General features: G+C 51.8%; 2 protein-coding genes across 5 annotated transcripts; both read right to left on the bottom strand.

Moving 5' to 3' along the window:
- Positions 1-89: 89 nt before the first annotated feature.
- Positions 90-14,156, bottom strand: HDAC1 (histone deacetylase 1). The gene is made up of 14 exons (XM_031594793.2): positions 13,979-14,156; positions 10,589-10,701; positions 10,043-10,160; positions 7,357-7,431; positions 6,107-6,245; positions 5,407-5,548; positions 4,714-4,806; positions 4,310-4,418; positions 3,998-4,138; positions 3,412-3,520; positions 3,201-3,331; positions 2,322-2,468; positions 2,170-2,218; positions 90-1,787 (listed from the first exon to the last, which is right to left on the bottom strand). The coding sequence occupies exons 1-14, from the start codon at positions 14,025-14,027 to the stop codon at positions 1,760-1,762; spliced, it is 1,443 nt and encodes a 480-aa protein (XP_031450653.1). The 5' UTR covers positions 14,028-14,156; the 3' UTR covers positions 90-1,759.
- Positions 14,157-14,338: 182 nt separating this feature from the next.
- LCK (LCK proto-oncogene, Src family tyrosine kinase) lies at positions 14,339-20,275 on the bottom strand. 4 transcript variants are annotated; one of them, XM_090124262.1, is made up of 13 exons: positions 20,072-20,272; positions 18,125-18,231; positions 17,935-18,013; positions 17,769-17,859; positions 17,584-17,682; positions 17,390-17,493; positions 17,155-17,304; positions 16,852-17,004; positions 16,388-16,567; positions 15,960-16,036; positions 15,718-15,871; positions 15,320-15,451; positions 14,344-15,009 (listed from the first exon to the last, which is right to left on the bottom strand). In XM_090124262.1, the coding sequence occupies exons 2-13, from the start codon at positions 18,224-18,226 to the stop codon at positions 14,807-14,809; spliced, it is 1,524 nt and encodes a 507-aa protein (XP_089980388.1). In that variant the 5' UTR covers positions 18,227-18,231; positions 20,072-20,272; the 3' UTR covers positions 14,344-14,806. The 4 variants fall into 4 exon arrangements, with proteins under 4 accessions (XP_031450648.2, XP_031450649.2, XP_031450651.1 ...); XM_031594789.2 differs by having other exon boundaries at positions 14,340-15,009; positions 17,769-18,016; positions 20,072-20,275; XM_031594791.2 differs by having other exon boundaries at positions 14,342-15,009; positions 17,935-18,016; positions 18,125-20,273.
- Between the last annotated feature and the right edge of the window lie 108 nt (positions 20,276-20,383).

Raw genomic sequence — 20,383 nt, forward strand, 5'->3', positions numbered from 1 at the left:
CCCTCCCGAAAGAAGGGGAAGCTCCTCTTGCACCACACTGACTCTACCCCCGTGCTTCCCCCCAGCAGAAAGCAGTGCAAACTCAGACCAACCATAGAAATGTACGTTTTATTACAAAGATTCTCAAAATTTAAAATAAAAGCATCTTTAAAAAACCACAATATATTTCCCTCCCCCTCCCCAAGACACAAAGATACACTGATCTCTCTCGCTTCACATACAAACACTGAAGAGCAGGAGTGAGATGTCACTCGGGTTCCAAGAGACTACAAAACTTACGGTGGAAAAGGGGGGGAAAAAAAAAGCATTTAAAAAAATAAAACATTTTAAAAATAACCTGTGTTAAGTTAGCAGCATTATTAGAGTTGAAACCACCAGCAGCACTCCGTGGGAGGTACAGATCCTCTTATGGACAGAGGAATCCCCCTGAGAAAGGAGAGCAGCAAGTCAGAACTGCCTGCAAAACTTCTGCAAAGTTGGAGCTCAGCGAAGCATTTCATGGAACGCTCATCTCACGCTCAGCTGTACAAAGCAAGGTGTGAGAAAGGCCAGCTCTGATCACAAAAGACCTTTGGGTGTGAGATAACACGTGGGAGTAGGAAGAGGAGTAGTTATAAAAATGTACAGAGCCCCATCTGCTGTTTCCTTGTACAGATAACAGCTCAGACTGATAAAAAGGTTCTCCGAATTTACTGGCCTTGAGAGCAAAGAGAGGAAAAGTTCCACTTGAAAACATGTCTACTTCAGAGTTTCTGTGAGTGATACAGGAGGAGCAGAGGCATCAGCTGGGCTCTGTCTGTCTGTCCTGTTCTGCTGTGGTTTCAGCTAGGTCACAGATCAGTACTGAGAAGCAATTACAGCACATGTAGCTGAGGGCAGAAGCAGAAAGAGTGAAGCAGGCAGCCAGATGGGCAGAAACTCACCTCCCCCTGCAAAGAGGGGCACACCTATAGGAAACAAGTGTACAGAGATTCCATCCCTTCTCCTATTTGCAGTGCACAGCGCTGCCACGCTAACGAGATCTGCCATCTCCTGGAAAACGTTCACCACCACATCAGGGATTTTCACTGTGCATTTTCCAGATCTATACCTGCAGGGCTCTTGGGCAGATTCACTCAAGCCGTTTTCTGATCTGCTTGTAAGCTGCTTCATCTCTTTCCACAAGTTTGCTGCAGGGAGGTAGCCAACTCTGTTCAAGAACTGCACTATTTGACCCTGAGAAGCGGCACCAGCTTGCAGTTACTTGCCATGGTGGAATCAGACTGAAGACCAAAGGAACACTCAGTCTCTCACAGGCTTAATTTGGGAATTCATATCTCCCACACAAAAAAAATAAAAGAGAAAGGAAAAGAAGAAGAAAAAAAAAAAGTTTCATGGCCATCTTTCCACCTAACCTGAAATGCAGATACTACTTCTACTTAAATTATTCATTTTCAAGGGTGGTTACTTCAGAGGAGAGCAAAGAAAGGAAGTGATTCTTTTTTAAAGACACACTAAGGAGGCAGTGGAAGGCAAAGAGTGAAACTTCCCAGTCACCAATCCTGGGCAGTGCGCGTCTCTCTACTCTGCAGAGTCCTCCCTGTCTGCTCCCAGCAGAGTGCAGCAAGGAATAATTTACAGTCCTCGAGTCATTTATATATTTATATAGAAATATATACAGAAACATATATAAAATATAAATCCTGTGGAATGGGAGGCAACCAGAGAAGCTAACCTACGATAACTATGCACTGACAGGTACTGTCCAGCTGCAGCCATCTTAGGTGGATTTTGTCTCTTCCTTCACCCTGTGGAAGGAAGCAGTGGAAAATTCGGTTTAAACAAGAAACTCAGGCTGCACTACAAGCCAGAGCTGCAGCCATAACAATGCTCCACCCTAACAACACTTAATGTGCTCTGATGTCAATCTCCCTTTAAAACCAGTGACATGTTACAGAATACATACTATTTTTTAGCCCTATTCTTTGAAGGCTCTCAGAGCTTTATCAGGTGTGCTGTCCCTCCCACGCTAACTTCCCCCTGTTAAGAGCCCAGCACAAGCCATCCAAACCACCACGTCTCTACTCCAACCCCAGAAGCTGTGCAACATCCCATCAGGGGCATGGGGAAATGCACAGGGAAATACAAACTCAGGGAATTAACTGCCAAGCCAAGAGACACTGGGCTCACCCCTTGGGTTCGGCTTTCTCCTCTTTTGCTTTTTCCTCTTCTTTCTCATCTAAGGAAAAAAAAAAAAAGGCATGGAAGAGCAGTAGGAAAGCACACAACAGGCAATGCTCTACAGAGCCAGGAGGGCTTCCAGCCACAGCTCTCGTGCTTACCCTTCTTCTCCTCCTCCTCCTTTTCCTCTTCTGTTTTCACACGCTTGGCCTTCTTAAAGTTAGCAACATTTTTGCGCCCTCCTTCCCCTTCATCTTCAGAGTCAGAGAATTCTTCATCACAGGATATTCTCTTATCAGAATTGCGGACTGAGAGTGAAGGGGAGAAGAGGTCAGAAGATACTGCACACTAATGCTTGGAGATGTACCCTCTGTGTACATCCACACACGTGGGAAAGAACCAATAAACCTACGTAACTCACAGAGAGATCACAATAAAAACACTTTGTCTACCTGTCGTGTCTTTTAACTGACTGCTCCTGCCTGCTTATGCTTAACCTAAGATCACGTGTGGGACGTGGATTAGATGCAGTGTGATGTTTAGACTTGACAGCATGAGCAGGTTAACCAACCTCACACTGAGAAAATCTGACTGCCAGATCTGAAGGCCATCGGCCAATCTGGATAACAACCAGCATTTTCACTGAGGCAGGCAACTTCTGGAACAACCTGACAGCCTCCCAGAAAGTAATCTGTCACAGCACCTGTGCAACTGTTTCAATTCTCACATGAATGCCTGTGTTCTTCCTTTATGGAAACTGTCTGGAAAAATGCTCCCAGGGAGAAGAACTCTACCAGTCCTGCAGCTCAGGATCATTGCTTTATCCTACAAAACCCACCAGAACAATGGGCATAGATTCAAACCAAAGAACCCCTAAGCTGAGGTCAATCTAAGTCATATATCCTTCCCTCTTTAATAAGGTATTTCAGTTTAGTGCCTTCATGCTTCTCCAGCAATCTGATCCCGCTCAGCTTTGGCACCCACAGGCACAGCACACTTCCCAGCAGTGCAATGCAGCTACGCCAGAAGCAAGCACGTACTTGAAATGCGCTTCTCAGGATCTTCTTCCTCTTCATCTCCACTGTCTTCCTGAACAGCATCCTCAGGAATTGGCTGCATCTGGACGCCAGGGGCATGAGGCAGCATGCGCAGATTCTCAAAGAGACGCTGCCTGGAGCCAGCCAGGAAAAGAACACCTCTGTATTTAACCAGTAAAAGGTGCCAGCCTTGTGGAGAAGGGCAAACACTTACTTGATCTTCTCGAGATACTCATTGGTATTCTGGTTAGTCATGTTTGAGGGACTGATGTGCAGCTTAAAGTCTGGTCCGAAGTACTCAAAATAGTCATTATATGGGAGTTCTGCAGACAAGTTAAAATAGAACAAAAATCAAGTCACCTCTGGACCAGTAATGAAATGCCTCATATACAGCTGATTTCAGTGCTAAATAAGAGCACAACTGCATTTTCCTATGGGTAGGAGCTGACCATTTCATAGCCCAAACTCAGATCAAAACAGACGGCTTAGCAACAGGGCAGTCTAAGCTCACTTGGCAGTTAAACACTATCAGTGTGCACAAAAGTTTGCAGTAGAAGGTCGTCTTGTTTCAGCACAACAGCAAGACTGCTGGGAATCTCCTGATGGAGGGGAAAACTACAGGGCTATAACACAAACAAGAGCAACTACTGCAACCCATGGACTCAAAAAGCTCTTCCACAATAACCACAAAATCTTATGGTTCCTGACTCTCTGCAGCAACATTACCTCCCTAAGCTCTGTCACTAGGTAGTCACTGTCCCGTCCCTTATCTTGCCTCAAAGGCTCCAGGGGAAAATTACCATTTGGGATCTCAGTGTCCAAAGCCACAGCAGTCTCGTAGGTCCAGCATCTGGCCACGTTGCGGATCGTGTAGCCTCCTCCTCCCAGCATCAGCATAGGCAAATTAAAACTTTTGACAAACTCCACACACTTGGCATGACCTGCAGCAAAGGCAGCAGGGAAAAAGGTGTGAGCCTCATGGTACAAACTTTTCAGTGAAAAGTAATAAGATGATTTATGCCAATTTAACGCAGGCACTGTGCTGTACAGTTCTGGCTACTTGGCATCACAGACCCAAGCTCACTGTTTTGATGGAAACACCGTATTCTTACCTTTGATGGTCAGATTAAAACAACCCAGCCTGTCTCCAGACAGAGAATCTGACCCACACTGCAGGACAACTGCACTAGGCTGGAATGTCTCCATCACTTTAGATATCACCTAAACAAGAAACCCATTGTTACACTTTCTCCACAGGACAGTGTCAAAGCAACACAGTAATGTCCAGCAAGTGACATGAAGACATCCCTAGTGTTCCCACAGCTGTTGACTCATATATTGGTGACACTGGGGCTCTTACCAAGAAAAGCTTACTGATGACAGGCTGCAATTGTTAGGGAGGAACACAGCCACTGAGGAATCTCACAACAGCAGTCTGAGTCTCCCTGAAGAATGGCTCCATGAGCCACCCAGTGACAAAGCATGATGCACAAAGAATCACTCAGCAGACACTTACCGGCTTGAATATTGCCTCATAGGACTCATCATCAATCCCATCCCGGAGGGGATAGTTGACAGCATAGTACTTGCCTTTGCCTGCACCAATGTCCTGTTAGAGGGAAAGACAGGACAGAGCACAAGGTCACCACGACACAGAAACTGCACTGCAAACTATGAATGGAAGTCTGGGAGTCTGTTGGTGTAATCTGAATGGAAGCATAAGCTCTCATGGTTGGATACTGTCATGGTGTAAGAAGGCAGAGCTAGCTGAGTCCAACAGCGATGTATTTGGCAGAAGTGGAAGCATTTGACCCTCTGCTCGGGGAAGAAGAACCTACTACCATCACTTCTGGAAATATCAACAAGATGCTCAACACATACTAAAGCAGTCCTGATAAACTTTCACCAAAAAGCCTGTGTACACTGGAAATAGCTGAAGTGACTGAGATGCCACCAGAAGGCTGCTAAACGACTGATATCTAAGCCTTGATTTTATTACCATAGATCTATTACTATTTTATTTCTGCACAGGTCAAGTTCACAGGAACAAAGCATCCTCTCTAAGAGCCAAGCCAGTTGCCACATACAGATACTTTCACCCTCGCTGAAAGGATGCTACAGAGTGGTGGATTTACTCAATTAGTGTGACAGCAAATAGAAGAAAGTGATCACATTTCAAAGGAATTTTCTGCTAAGGTTTCACTCTCACCCGCAGGTCCCCTGTTCCTGGGAAGTACTCTCCATACTTATGAAAGGACACGGTCATCACACGGTCTGTGGTATAGAAGGCTTCCTCCACACCATCTCCATGGTGAATATCAATGTCGATATACAGGACCCTCTGGTGATACCTAGGATCAGAAAGGAGTCAAAATGCTGCATTTCTTCAGAGCAGGCCCAGAGCAAATGGAAAGTGGGCAAAGAACTGTGCACAGATTCCCAGGCTGCACAGCTCCCAGTAGTCTTTCTGATACAAAAGAGGAGTGGAGAATGGACACGAGCTTTGCTCAGTGGAACAGAATCCCTGAGCCACAAAGTGGCTTTTACTGCTGCAGCTGATCTCTGAAGGCAGACTTGACTCAGTTTATTCAGATCCAGCCAATGGACTCTACATTTTTAGGTCCAAGCCTCCCACTGTGGTCTGCCTTGAGCCAACAGCCACCAGGGTGGTAAGCAGCAGACAGACACATCTTACAGCTGTGCACCCTTCTTTTGAGGGAGGAGAAGGGCTTAAGAGCAACTACAAAATGCCTTCTGCTTCCTGCACAGTGTCATGGTTAGACACATCCCTTCTGCACAGAGGGTACTACAACCCAAAAATATGGCTGCTTAAGACCTCCCTGGAAAATACAGCTATAAAAAGCAACAGCAGACTGGGAAGTGGTAAAGACTCAGAGGACTGCACCTACTTTAAGAGCTCCAAGATAGCCAGGACAATATCGTTGACATAGCAGAAGCCAGAAGCCTCTGACTTTTTAGCGTGGTGAAGGCCTCCTGCCCAATTCACAGCAATATCTGTCTGCTGCTTGTTCAGCTTCACGGCGCTGGCTGTTGGGAGAAGAATTACAAAATATTACCACAAGGGCAAAGGACCAACGGCAGAGCCTCGGGGTGAAGCACAGGTCTCTTGTCATCATTGTTTGTGCTTTTGGGCACAAGTCCAAGGATTTAAACACTGGATGTCTCAACAAACAAACAAAGGAAAGGGAAGAGAAACACAGCCTCTATTTCGCATGCACACACTTTTGACTGCTTCCCCCACTCATGCCTCAGAGCACGAAATCTGCACAAACAAGTGCACTGCTTTCTAGCCCAGGTCACACCTGAAGACAGTCTAGAATTCCCAGTGTGCCAAGCAACAGACTTTAAGGAAAGGTTTTACCCAATACATATTTAAGTCAGTCACTGAATATGCATTTAGACAAAGAACATCCTCTCTCCCTGCCTCCTTCATAAACTTTCTGCAATTTTGCAAGTCTCCAAGGATTAAAAGAAGTGATACATTCAGGGGATGTACAATCTTGGGATCACAAAGCATAGCTACTTCAAGAAACAACATAAGAATGCTGCAGTCAGCACTCATAGGTACTGCTGAGCTCTGTGAGAGGAAATGAAGATTTCTAGATGTCACTGTGGGAGTAGTAGCCACAAAGCTCTACTGTAGATGCACAGTAACACAGTCCTGCAGTACCACAACTTCTTGCAACAAAGTACTTTAAATGTTCCAGCTCTTGCCTCAGAGCCAGAGACAATGGGCTTTCTGTTAAAAAGAAAGAAAAAGTAACCTTTTTTGCTTTTTAGTTTGCACCTACACAAAGCAACATTTTTTACACCTTTTTTTTTTTTTTTTTCCTTTTCTGTGCAGCTCACATCATTTTTTTAATTATTACTGGTAAAACCCCACTGCTGCTGGGGTCTGTCTATCACCTATGTAGAGCCATTGAAGTAGCTCAGAGCAATAAAGATATGCTTACAAACGTAGAGGGATCTGTCAATATGCAAGGCTGGAATTCCAGCACGGGGAGAAATCTCAACCTAAGGAAGTCAGAAACAGGTTCACAGGGCTCCCCCCACCCCTACCTACAACAAACCACTTTCTCAGGCAGAACAACTTTATATACATCTGCTTAGGAGAAGGTCATACGACAGCTGAGCTTACCAACTGAGCCTCCAGCAGAGAGCTGACAGAACTCAAACAGCCCATCGAACACAGGGCAGTCCTCCCCGACGTTAACTTGAAAAGAATACATAAGAATTAGTAAGACCAAGTGACAAAGAAATGGTAAAACTTAAAAAAACTCCAACCAGATAAGCACTTTAATCAACTGAAACATTACCACACACAAATGACTGAACACAAAGGCAGTCACACCAGCACTGCCTGCACGGCAGAAGGGCTGCTGCTATGGGAAGGATGCTCCCAGCACAGCAGGTGCCAGGAGCTGCAGCAGGACAGGCACGCCACCTACCGGGTCATGGCTCAGAGGGAGGCAGGAAACAGTCAATCACCTCAGAACGGAGCGTGCAGGGAGAGATGCTGTCCCTGAGAGCTGCACAGTACCAGCACAGGCCCTTACATTTGGCACATTTGCTGTGCTTGGCTCTATTGGCAGCTGGTGCTGCTCAGCAGGGCCATGCACACGCTGTGCAGGAAGGAGGCAGGACCCCTCACCATTAAACACACTAACAGCAGGCTTGTGTTAAATCTACATTTTACAACATCTGCTTTTAGAAGCAAAAACAAAATCTGTATTTTTGTACCAGCATCTGGAAAGTGTTCATTTCCGGGTTTTTTTCAGCTGTTTTTTTTTTCCCCCCCGTGTTTAATGAGAAAGGCACAAACACCACAGATCTTGTAGCATGAGATACTCAGCAGCACACAGCCTTCACAAGGAGTGGGATAATGGAACTCTCAGTGTAGGACAGAAGTTTCTGAAAAGGACAATGCTCTGCAAGAGTCCCAGAAGGAAGTAATTGTTCCCAGATGGTTTCAGCAGGGCATAGAAAACTGCAAACTTTGAATAATTAATCTAAGAAGATTTCCATGTTAAGTGAGGAGAATTGAAGTCATCGATTTCTGCACACTTTCCATTACAACAAACCAAACTTCTTGCCCTTTAGGTTACAGAATAGTCTTTCCAAGCCCTCATGCAGGACTCAGCAAAATGACATAAGAAAACTGTTCATTACCTTTACCGCCCCTCAGAACTTTGTGGGCAGCACTGACAGTATTTGAGGGCTTCCCTCTGCTATCCTGGCAAAAACAGGAAGAGCTGCTGCATAAACATAAGCCAGTTGAGCTTCTTCTCACCAGGAGACTGAAAGCAGCCAGGACTACTAGAGAGCATTGTTAATAATTGGGGTCAATCACTTGGCTACAGGCATAAAGCTCAGGTGCAAGATGAGAGGCACGGATGCTCCCTTCTCCTTACAGCAGGTAGGTGAGGAATTTTTATCTGACACAGAATCCAGCAGGAAAGGAGAAGCATCTTTGTGGAAATCACAGCCCCATCCTTTCTTCAAAAGAAAAGGTAAAGCACCAAGCAGGCTACAGAGACCTGCCACCGTGCCCAGGAGTGCTGACCTTGTCTCCTGCACCACTCATCTCTGCTCTGAGCCTCTCGTGCCAGTTTTTCAGTCAGGCAGAAGTTTGTTCTTTGCAAGAAAACGAAGTCTGGGGCTTATTTTCCCTGCTGAATAAAAGATCTGCCCTCTGTGTGTTTAAGATTAATTTTCATACTTTGCCTCCTTCAGTTAAAAATAGTTCTGTGGAAATACAGTAGAGAAAACGTTGACTACCAGAGAGCAGAGTGGGTGTTCATGAGCCGTATCAGCTTCAGGGGTAAACAGTTCAGCTTGTGTAAATATATACTTCGGTATATTAAGTCAAATTATTTACTGTAGGAGGTCTTTCAATGTATATTACTCGTGTACCATACTATTCATTCCTATTATGCGCTTGTGCCTAAACATCTGTCCCTTTCAGCTAATATCAGATTTTCAAGTGCCCTCACTTCAGGCTCAAGACTCGTATTTCTTTTAATTTGGAAATCACATTTGACATAAATGAATCCTGTGGGCTTTTGTCTCTTTTTCTGCTCTCAAGGAAAGCAGTGTACATGATCAAAATAATGTTTAAAAGAACCTTGAGCCTTCCCCCTCTATTTGCCTTTATGACCTGACACAAAACATCACCTCAGAGTTTAAGACAGACCAAAAAAAAAAAAGGTTTCTGCAGCATTAAAGCTGCAAAGAGATCCTCAGCACTTTCATGGACTGCAGAGGTTAGAGGAATACATTATCTCACAAAAAAGAAGAACGAACATTCTAACTCAAAGCAGACAGGTACCATCATGCATCTCAAACCTCCCCCACTTCCAAGCCACTGTAGCTCTGAAAATCCTTCAGAGTTCCTGAAGATTTTGATGAGCCTCTTTTTAAAAATAAAAAGTAAATTTAAAAACACACAACCTTGTCCCATCCTGAGACCTTCAGTTATAAGATAAGCAATTACAGCAAATATGTGCAGCTCATAAAAGGAGCAGTTCGACCATCTCCAAACCAGGAAGATAATTCAGGAGAACTTCCACTAAAGCACAAGATCAGAGAAGACCATTGGGTCAAATGGTTCTCCTCGGCTCATGTGCCACTCTGGCTTGAGAGGGATTCATTTTCAAATCCTTGATTTAACAGGTAAACAGAACACAAAGTCTGGAGAAATGCAGGTCCTGAGGGCTTCTCCTGCTCTTTTCATCCTGAGCTCCTAAAGCTCACCCAGGATCCCCAGAAGCACAACACTGTGCTAAGTGTTCCTTAGGAACCGCAGCCCCACACACACAGCTTACATCTCTGCATCTGCTTGCTGTACTCAGACATGTTGTCTGGGCGGATGGATCTCAGGAACTTGATGTAGTCATCGCTGTGGTACTTGGTCATCTCCTCCGCGTTCGCCTTGTGAGGGCGCTGCAAGGACACAGGGTTTGGTTGGGAAAGTTGCCCTCCCCAAATCCCATTTCCAGTCTCAGATTTACTCCCAGAAACAGCAAAAATAATAAAATAAATAAATGAAGTAGCAGCACTAGACCAGAGAAACTTATTTTCAAAGGCAAAGAAGCCATTACGCAGACTGGAACATACTACCTATCTAGGCAAAGAAAATATTTAAGCTACAGAGAGAAAACCAATTTTCCAGACTCCAAAGCTTATCTGAAGCAAAGAACATCTCACTGCAAGAAATCAGAATGCAGCAGAAATATGTCAACACAACCATTTAATCCTTTTTACTTTCCTCTTTGGCTTGTCAACAGAGAACTTACGAGCTTGAAGCACCAAAATTACAACTGACAAGTACACTAAGATCTTTCATACACACGTCTCTTCATCACACTTACATATATCTCCATCTTCCTGTAAAGGCCGTAGTTCAGCAGCAGGTTGTGGGTCATCCGGATCCTGTGGGGCTTCATGGGGTGTCCCTGGCCATAATAATAGTTTCCAACATCACCTGGGGACAGAAAGGATTTTGTTACAGCAGGGAAAAACATGAACTGCTTCAAATACAACCACACTCAAACCACATCTGTCATTTTGTGTGCCCATCAGCAGCCCATCTGTTCACAGGGGGAAGGGTCTGCACATGCATCTGCACCATCAGAAAGCTTTATCCCAGACCCAAACAAGACCGACTTATGGACAACAGGGTATGGCCAAGCATGGAGGATTTTCATGGCAGATCTGAGGAAGGCAACCCAGCTAAACACTGAGCAGCTGACAACGCTGTGAAGTTGGAGCAGCTCCAGCCTTCCAGGCAGGAGGAGGTTGGGCACCACGTCTGCTGGTCCTCACTCAGCAAAGGACAGCTCTCTAACGTCCTTCCCCAGGTTCAGCTCCACGATGGGACCTCACACTCACAGAGCTTCCCTGAGAAATTCGAAGCTCTCTGAGCAGAAACCTGAAAGCCAGGAGGCACCCAAGTTTAATCCCAGCTCAGACAATGACTCACCAGCCAGCACACGTAGCCACTTTGCCTCAGTTTACTACCCAGCAGACATGAGACTCAAAGCTGCTAATTCTGTCAATAAGCAAATCACAGCACAGCTATAGCTTTACAGCTCTGATTATTCTCGTCCCTTATTGTTGCCTGAAATCCTTTGGAAATCCTTCACTCTACGGCACCAGGTTAATTTTCAGGAAGTCAGCACCTTGCAATTACACCCCCCAGATCAGCTCCCCACGCAGATATTCTTCCGTCCAGCAAAAGCTGAGCTCCTGCTTCTATCTCCCACTGGTTTTTCCCTCCTCTCCCAGGGCACAAATTTCTGTGGTGTTTCCCACAGAATTTAACTTTCAGATTTCTGTCCCCTGCCTGACGGGGCAATGAGAAGCTCTGCCAAAAGCTGGGAATGCACAGAGCCACACGCAGCAGCAATGCTGCACAAGCCTCATTTTGTTAAGAAATCAAACTAAGTCATTCATGTAGTTTTACAGCTCCCCATCAGTTTAGGAAGCAAGAGACCCAACCCGGTCTGGCCGGTGACTCAGCTGGGAGCATTAATATTTCATCACCAGTCTTAACATACAGGAGAAACTGCTACTTCCTCACAGCTGTAATGCCTCCTCCAGTGGGCACGAGCCTCCTTCCATTTAAGAGATGCAAACCCCACGCCCAAACCATTCTGCTGCTGGAGTTTGCCTGTGTGATGCTACAGTGAAATTAGGTGGGTTCTGCCTGCACCAAAACACTTCCTACAGCAAAACCAGGGTATGTTAAGCTTTGGGGAACTATTAGAGATGCTCAAAACCCCATCTAGGAAATACAAACACAGAACTACACAAAGCTTTGAAAAATTACTGCCTCCCTTCTTTACCTCGGGCTGTCAGCAAGACCCCAGACGTGTCTCACCACAAGCCCTGCCACACAGCAGTGAGCTCAGGCGTGCTAATGGGTGCATGTTAAGTGTGTTAATTCAGCAGAGACCTCTTCCTGTCTGCTGGGGTTAAGTAAAGCCCCATATTGGAGCTAACAAAAGAATTTCCCAGTCTTGCAGTTCAAACCCTTGCACACAACCCCAGCACCTCTCAGCATGTCCATGAACGACCCCTGCCACACAAGATTTCTTTTTCCCTCTCCACTCTACCCAGACCCTTCCCCACAGCTCAGGCAATGACCTCCACTGCAGTTTCCTTCTTCAGCCCTCTGAAATTTATGCCAGGACCTCCCTTCAGGAACCACTGCACCAGACTGCTCTGCTCTCACTTCTCTGCATGACAAAGACCCTAACAAACCACCCACCCACAACTGCACATTATGCCTTCTGTGACAAATAAAGCACACTTCCCCCCTGTGAATGTTTGCCAGCCCCTCATAAAAGAGCAGTGGAAACAAGGCACTAAAACCTCACCGCAGAGTAAATGGGTGAGAGAAGCTACAGACAAGGAAGAATGACACTAAGTTCATTTTGTTACCATGCAATAAAGACCGGAAGGATATCATTCTGCTTAGCATTCACAGCAAGACAAACACTTATTTTGTGTTTAAAACATCATTTCATGCCTTGAGGATGTTAGCTTGTTCACAAACTGGAAAGTATCCCTGTGAACATGTTAGATTCTAAGGAGGAAGAAGTTTGGGCATTGAGAGTTCTTCCACACGCGGGTTGCTTGCACATATACAGCACCCTGCCACTTCCTGCAAGCACTCTGTGTGCTTAAACAGGGCCTGGTTGAGCCCAGGGCTCCAGCACCCCACTTTGAGATGATGGGTGTTTCAGAGGCAGCCTGTGTGCTGCATTCAGGCAGTTCTGCTGCTCTGATCTCCTCTTCCTCACCCTGCCTGCCTGAAGACACAGGGCCAGCACCACAGGATGCAATCCTACTGCTTGTGTTTGCTTCTCAAAAGAAACGAGAGCCCTCCCTACCTGCCCAACGCAGAAAGCAGTTTAGAAGAGCTCACTTTATTGCTTGAGCATGGAATACATCCACTTACCAGGGAAAAAAAAAAAAAAAAACAGCAATAAAGTTTTTATTTGACTTCATAGACTAAAAACCACAATGAAATGGAGAACTACACAATACCTTTTGCACAAAGCCATCCCAGAGCCTAACAAAAACCCGTCCATCGCTGAGGTCGCCCCCCAAAGGGGAGGGGGCTGTGAACGTGCCCAGGGGGATGAGCCGTGCTTTCTGCCACGATACCAGTGGGGAAAGCGCCCGAGGCAGCTGGCTGTAACGCCCGGCTCCTCCCCCACCCCAGTGGGAAGATTAAAAAGCCAGAAAGCAGAGCTCTCAGCGTCCTGAAGGGCAGAGGACAGCAAAGGCAGCCCCCAGCAAGGCCACGCCAGCGCTGTGCCCCGGTGCCCCCCGTCCCGCGCTCCACGGGACTCCGCTGACCCCAGCGGGAGCTCCAGCAGAGCCCCTTCCTCCCTCGCAGCCCCCCAAACCCCTCAGAGCCGCCCTGCTCCCTTCCCAGCCCCCAAAGCCCCCCAGCCCGCTGCCCTGCCCCCGTATCCCTCACCCCAAATCCCCCCAGCACCCAACGCCCCGCTGTACCCCCGACCCCCCCAACCCCTCCCAGCTCTTCCCCTCCCCCCCCCGCTCCCCGCAGCCCCCAGCGCCGCCCCTCCCCCCACCCCACGGCCCAGCGCCGCCTGCAGACCCCCGCTCACACAGACCCCTCTGCCCCTACCCCCCCAGCCCAGCCCCCATCTCACACAAACCATTACCCCCAGCTCCTTCCCGTCCCCCCCGCAGCCCCCCTCATCCCGCTCCCCACCGCCCCGCACCATCGTAGTAGTAGCAGACTTTCCGCTTGGTCCCCTGCGTCAGCGCCATTTTCCTGCCTCCCCACGGCCGCAGACCCTACCGCCGCGCAGCGCAACGCAACCCGCCCCACCGGCCGGGCCCCCACCGCCCCGCCCCACGCGGCCCGACGGCCAATAGAAACGCGGCTCTCCACCCCATCCATCCCGCCGGCCAATGAGGAGTCGAGGCGGCGGAGCCAGCAGGCTAGGCGGAGCGGCGGGCTGCACCACCGCGGGGCGCGGGGCCAGGTGGGCGGGGCGGAACCATTCTGCGAGGGGGGGGGGGGGGAGGAAACAGGTGGGGCCGAACCATTCCCAACGTGCCGGGGGGGGGCGCGGCACGGGGCTTCGCAGCGCCTGGGGCGGGCGGGGCGTCGAGTGCGGGCGGCAGCAGGGCGGGGAGCGAGCTGCGGCCTGGTCCGTGTGGGGCTGCGGGCCGCGCCGGGTCCGAGGCCTTTCCTGCCCCACAGCGGACAGGAGAGCCTGGCAGCAGGGAGAGGCTGGCAGCAGGCAGAGCCGGGCCCGTTGGCAGCGACCCCAGCCTGTGGGCCTCGGGTCCGTTGGCCGCCATCTGAGGGCTTGAGCCCTGCCTGAGGCCCTGCGTGACGGGGCCGCGGCCGCTGCTGCAGCCCGGCGCAGGCCGTGAGGGCCGGGAGCTCCGTGCTGTGCGCGGGGCGAGTTGCTGACGGCCGTGGGCACGGCGGTCGGGATTCACCGCTGGGGGCAAAGCTCTTTGGGAAGCACGACGTCCTCACGCCGGGCGGTGCTCATGGGATGCAAGTGGAGTCAGTGGGAGCCCGGCGTGGGGCCTCACGGCTGCTGCTGGTACTGTCCCTCGGTGGCGGTGAAGAAGTCCTCCAGCACGCTCTTCATGTACTCGAAGGTGGGCCGCTCCTCGGGCTGCTCCTTCCAGCACTGCATCATCAGTTCGTACAGCTCCCGCGGGCAGTTGTCTGGCTGCGGCATGCGGTAGCCGCGCTCCAGGTTCTGGATCACCTCGGGGTTGGTCATCCCTGCGAGGGGACGGCATGAGTGGCACCGAGTTCGCGTCGGCCCGACTTGCGGGGAGCGCTCTGCCTTTGTGAACCCCGTAGGAAACCTTCCTCCGCCCCCCCAGCCTCAGCCTCTGGGACCCCCCCACCCGCTGTGGGCTTTGGGCCCGGCTGGCCACGTGCGATGAGAAGGGCTCAGAACCATTGCGGGCTGGCAGGCAGCGGGGCCAGGCGGAGCGTGTGTGCGTGCAGGAGTGCATGCACACACGGGTGGGTGTGCGCCTGCGTGTGTGTGAGCCCTGCTGCCGTGCAGCTGCTGGGAAATCCTGACCTGGATACGGGATCCGGCCGTAGGTAACGATCTCGGTGAGCAGGATGCCGAAGGACCAGACATCAGACTTGATGGTGAACGTGCCATAATTAATAGCCTCCGGGGCCGTCCACTTAATGGGGAATTTAGCCCCTGAAAAACAGCGGGAGGGGAAGAATAAGCATTACAGGTCATCCCTCTCTGTTGAACCTGATGTGACAGCACAGAGAGCCTTTGTCCTTGCTGCACACTGGGAAGGAGCTGGGTTTGGCACCGCGTGCCTGTTCCTGCCGCAGCCACCAGATAGGGCTGTGACCCCACCAGCAGCAGGGCTGGGTGGGTTCTGGCAGCCCTCCTGTCAGTGGGGTCAGTGATTCGGGGCGGGTGGGGCAGGCAGGCTGCCAGCAGGATGGACGCACCTTCTCGTGCTGTGTATTCATTGTCCTCAATGAGGCGTGCCAGCCCGAAGTCAGCGATTTTGCAGCACAGAGTCTCCGACACGAGGATGTTGGCAGCCCGCAGGTCACGGTGGATGTAGTTCTTGGCTTCGATGAAGGCCATGCCTTCGGCAATCTGCAGATCAAAATAACCATAATAATCACACTTAATAGGTGGAGTGGGAAAGCCCCAGCAGCCCCCCCTGTGTCCCTGTGCCCCTCACCTGTGCAGCCATGTCCAGCAGTTTGTTGATGCTGAGCTTGATGCCCTCTGAGGTCTTGAGGAAGTCCACCAGGCTGCCTGCAGTGAAGGCAGCAAGTCTCAGTGAGCCCCGGGGTAACACCCAGCATGGGACGCTGGGGGGCGTGAGGGGAGGCAGGAGATCGCACTGCCTGCCAGCTCCCTGTCCCACTAGGGCTGACCCCAGGGTCTCAGTGTTGTGGTGCAGGTGTCACTATTGCAGCCAGATATTGGCACAGGCCAATGGAAGTGGTGGGGTCACCATCCCTGGAGGTGCTCAAGCACTATGGAGATGAGGCAGTGAGGGATATGGTTAGTGGGCATGATGGGCATGGGTTGGGGTTGGACTCGGTTCTCTTAGAGGTATTCTCTAGCCTGGATGATTCAGTTATTCTACCCGGATGCCCTCACCCTTCTCCATGTACTCTGTGATGATGTAGATGGGCTCCTTGGTCACCACGGCATAGAGCCGCACCAGCCGCGGGTGCTGCAGGTTCTTCATCAGGTTGGCCTCTGCCAGGAAGGCGCTGGGGGACATGCTGCCCTGCTTCAGGTTCTTGATGGCTACCTTGGTGTGTCCGTTGTAGAAACCTGCGGGGAGATGGAGCAGCTTGCGAAGGAGGAGAAGGACCCACAGTGAGCACGTATGGGGGCAGTAACATGGTGGGGTGGTGGAGGAGGCAGGGGAGAGGGCTGCATCTAGAGCATCCCAACCTAAAACTGCACGAAGAAGATCCTTGTAAAAAGCCAAAGTTGCACAGGATTTGTGCTGGCCTGGCTGCTCTTTGACCAGAGGATGCTGTGGGTCTGGGCTGACACTGCGCACAGCAGTGCCCTCACCCAGGAGGAAGCACCCCACTTTCACCCTGACTCACCCATCCAGACTTCTCCAAACTGCCCGGCTCCCAGCTTCTCCACCAGCTTCAGTGACTCTCGCGGCACCTCCCACTCATCCTGCCACCACGGCTTCTGCGGCTTCTGCGTCCGGCAGGGCTTGCCGAGCCGGGTGCACAGCCCATCCGAGCTTCCTGCGGCACGGGGGAGGCAGAGCCGGTGTCAGTGTGCGTGGGGAGCCCGGCATGAACCGCACCTGGGCGCAGGTAGTGGGGTGTCCTCCTCCCCCCCATCCCATCCCCGTATCCATCCTGCAGGCAGGACCGGCTGCTGACGGTGCGTACTTGAGTAATACTCCACCAGCTCGTGCAGGCTGCTGAAGGTGACCCGGGGAGAGATGTAGTACCCGCCGTTGTCCATGTTGCGAATCTTGTAGTGCTTCACTGTCTCGCCCTGGTTCTGGTCGAAGTCCCTCACTGACAGTGAGTAGGAGCCTGGGGGAAGTGCGCAGGGTTGTTGGGTCGCGGCTCTCTGTGCACACTGCAGTGCAGGAGGAGCCGTCGGGGCTGGCAGCGATACCTTTGGAGGTCTCGCTCTCCCGGATGAGGAAGGAGCCATGCGTGTTGCCCGAGGCCAGCAGCTGCCGCTCTGCGTCCTTGCGGCTGAGGTTCTTGAAGAACCACCTGAGGACAAGGGGCAGGGTGAGGGCTGGGGGCTCTCATATCTTCCTGCTGCTCTGGCACGGCTCCCTGCAGCCCCTCGGCTCTACTCACGGCTCCGGCTCCAGGCTGTTCACCATGGCCACGAAGTTGTGTGGGATCAAACCCTCCTGGCCCGTGGTGAGCGACTGCGCCTTCCACCACTCCCCGCTCCTGCAAGGACACAGCCCTGTGAGCCCCTCTGAGCCGGGCCCCCTGGCCAAGGGACACGGGGGCATGGGGACATTGTCAGTGCTCACTCTTCCAGGACGCGCAGCTTCTCGCCCTGCTTAAGTCCCAGGTCCCCGTCATGAGTGGGCTCATAGTCATACAGGGCCACCACGAGCTTGTCTGGGGAGAGCGCAGGGTTGGGGTGGAGGTGGCCATGGGGCACACCCAGCAGCCCCCCCCGTGGCCGGGCTGTACCTTGCAGCGGGGAGCACGGCGGAGACGTGGCCTCGTAGGACACCAGGGGATCCCGCACCTCAGAGCCATTGCGGATCAGCTGCTTTGAGGGAGTGGGGGGGCACGTGAGTGCAGTCCCCACATCCCCTCGTGCCACCAAGGGCTTGGCCATCCCACACCACCCCCGGCTGTCCTGTGGCTGCCCCCTCACCTGGCGCTTGCTGTCGGGATCAATGGGGTAGTTGCAGTGCTCGCAGATGTCGATGTTCTCAATCCAGTCCTCGTCATAGTCTGAGCTGCAGCAGCAGCCCATGGTGGCTATGGAGGGCAGTGAGAGAAGCCTTCATCCCCCCCCCGACCCCATCATCCCCACATTTATCCACCTCATCTCTGCAGCCATTCATTCATCCCATTTAGCCCATCCATCCATCCATCCGTTCGTCCATCCATCCATCCATCCATCCATCTCTCTTACTTGTCCCATTACACAGTCCTTCCTGCACACTCTGTAGGGTATCCCCTGACTCCATCACCAGCCATATTTCCTCCTGCCTTTGTCCTGGCTGCGTTAATTAAAAGCACAGAAGGTGATGAGTGCCAGGACACCCACCTCAAGCACCAGCCCTGGTGCCACAAGTGGGTGGAAGGAGCCTTCTTCCCATTGCGTGGCTCTAACCTTCCCACAAAAGCTGATGAAGCCCCGGTGCTGAGACACGCAAACAGTGGCCCACAGCCCTGGAAAATGCTTTTCTGCAGAATCCCCACACCCACGCCACCAGGATCCGTCCCCACGCAGGCACGGCCCCAACCCGTGTCTCCAGCCTGTGCTCACAGTGCCCCACGCATTTCTGCCTTGCTGGCAGTGATTATCTCTTTATCGGTGTCACTCTTTTTTCCTCTGTCATCTTCATCTCGGGGGGATGTGGTGTCCCCTGGGTGCCACCTGACCCTTCAGCCACTGAGCACACCCCAAACCCATGCACAGAACTGGGAGCACAGCACGCTCATCACCCCACAGTGGGGACAGCGCTGCAATGGCAGTGCCGCCCTCCTGCTGTCCCCAAGGTGCCACCTCAGAGTGCCCACCGCCACCACGGCCGATGGGAGCAGAGGCTGTGGGAGGGGAGGGCGGCTGAGCCCCCTGTGCCACGATTTGGGCCCTGGTGCCCCGCTTCTGCCGCTCTGCTTTGAGAATGCTCCTGGAGCAGCTCAGCCACAGGGAGCGGGGACAGCAATGGCACCATGGGGACAAAGCTCAGAGCTGAGCAAAACCCAGCTCCACAGACACAGAGCCTCCATGCTCCCAGCATGCCCGTGGCACTTCAAATGCACATCCACCGCAGCAGAGGGACCTGGGACGTGTTTTTTCCTCTCTGCAAGAAGCCGGGGTGCGGAGGGAGGTGCTGCTATTGTGTCTTTTTCTCTGATGTACTCAAGCCACAGCATAATTTCCACCAAGCAACCGTTCCACCTGCTCAGTGCGAGGGCCGCGCTGCGTCGGAGCGTTTGAAGTCAGGTTTTGTGACTGCATCTGTGCAAACGAATTTCTGCACGAAGGCTGCGTGCAAGCAATGTGCGCACACCTCGCAGTGCTCCCAGCACGGGGCTGCGTTGCACAGCTGTCACACTTGCTCTTGCTGCTCCTGCAGGCCCTTCCGCATGAGCACCTCTGGCTGTTGGTGGTTGGTCAGTGTGTGAGCGGGGCTGAGGTTGGGCTGACCCCATTCCTGTCCCCATGTGATCCAGCTGGACGCCGTGCAGAGCCAGCAGGGCAGAGCCGCGCCACGCCGCCATCACGGCACGGAGATGTTTGCACCAAAACAGCACCGAAACCGGACACATCTCAGTGCTTGGAACCATCCGCGATGGGATGCTGATGGACCAGCACTGAACTGCTCTCATCCACAGACGGGTGAGGGCCTGGCACAAATCTGCCGCTTTGCCCCGCAAACAGGGACCGGCTGCCCTGGCCTCAGAGTGGCTGCTATCCCCCAGTACAGGGAGCTCCCATCTGTGCCTCCCAGCTGCCCAAGCACCATCACTCCCAGCCCCACTGCGGTGAGCCCCCACTCCCACCCATCGGCAGAGCACCATCAGTGAGCACAACGTGCACCTGCCCAGCAGTGCTGGCTGCAGAGCTCCATCCCGACCCCGTTACCTGTGGGCAGCACAATGAGGACCAGCTCTCTCAGACTCCCATGGCTGTGCAGCAGTGATGGTCCCGTTTCACGTCCTCCCCATGGCCGTGGGCTCACGCTGACCCACAGCAGTGCAGCCGAGCCCCCCGCACACGGGCGCACTCCCCACCGCTGTTCGCTCTTGCTCGCTGCCTGCCCTGGTTTCCTGCCTCCTGAGCAAACTCTAGAGGAGCTGGTTCACAGCTCGCGCACAACCGCAAGCACTGGTGACAAACTCTGAGGCTTCCTGCCATCCCCAGCTGGGCTGTGCATTGGGTCCTGCTCCAGGTGCC

Source organism: Phasianus colchicus, chromosome 24 (genome assembly GCF_987193195.1).
Source record: "Phasianus colchicus chromosome 24, bPhaCol1.hap1.1, whole genome shotgun sequence".
Classification (NCBI taxonomy): Eukaryota; Metazoa; Chordata; class Aves; order Galliformes; family Phasianidae; genus Phasianus; species Phasianus colchicus.

What these genes read in the sequence shown, in the direction of transcription:
- HDAC1 (XM_031594793.2), bottom strand. Translation starts at nt 14,027, where the DNA reads ATGGCGCTGACGCAGGGGACCAAGCGGAAAGTCTGCTACTACTACGAT. An exon ending in AGTCTGCTACTACTACGATG is followed by an intron (nt 10,702 to 13,978) that starts GTGCGGGGCGGT and finishes TTCTGTCCCCAG; the next exon opens with GTGATGTTGGAAACTATTAT. An exon ending in TCCTGAGAAGCGCATTTCAA is followed by an intron (nt 2,469 to 3,200) that starts GTACGTGCTTGC and finishes CTTCACTCTCAG; the next exon opens with TCCGCAATTCTGATAAGAGA.
- LCK (XM_031594788.2), bottom strand. Translation starts at nt 18,226, where the DNA reads ATGGGCTGCTGCTGCAGCTCAGACTATGACGAGGACTGGATTGAGAAC. An exon ending in AACAGCCTGGAGCCGGAGCC is followed by an intron (nt 17,494 to 17,583) that starts GTGAGTAGAGCC and finishes CCTTGTCCTCAG; the next exon opens with GTGGTTCTTCAAGAACCTCA. An exon ending in TGCTGGACATGGCTGCACAG is followed by an intron (nt 15,872 to 15,959) that starts GTGAGGGGCACA and finishes TTTGATCTGCAG; the next exon opens with ATTGCCGAAGGCATGGCCTT.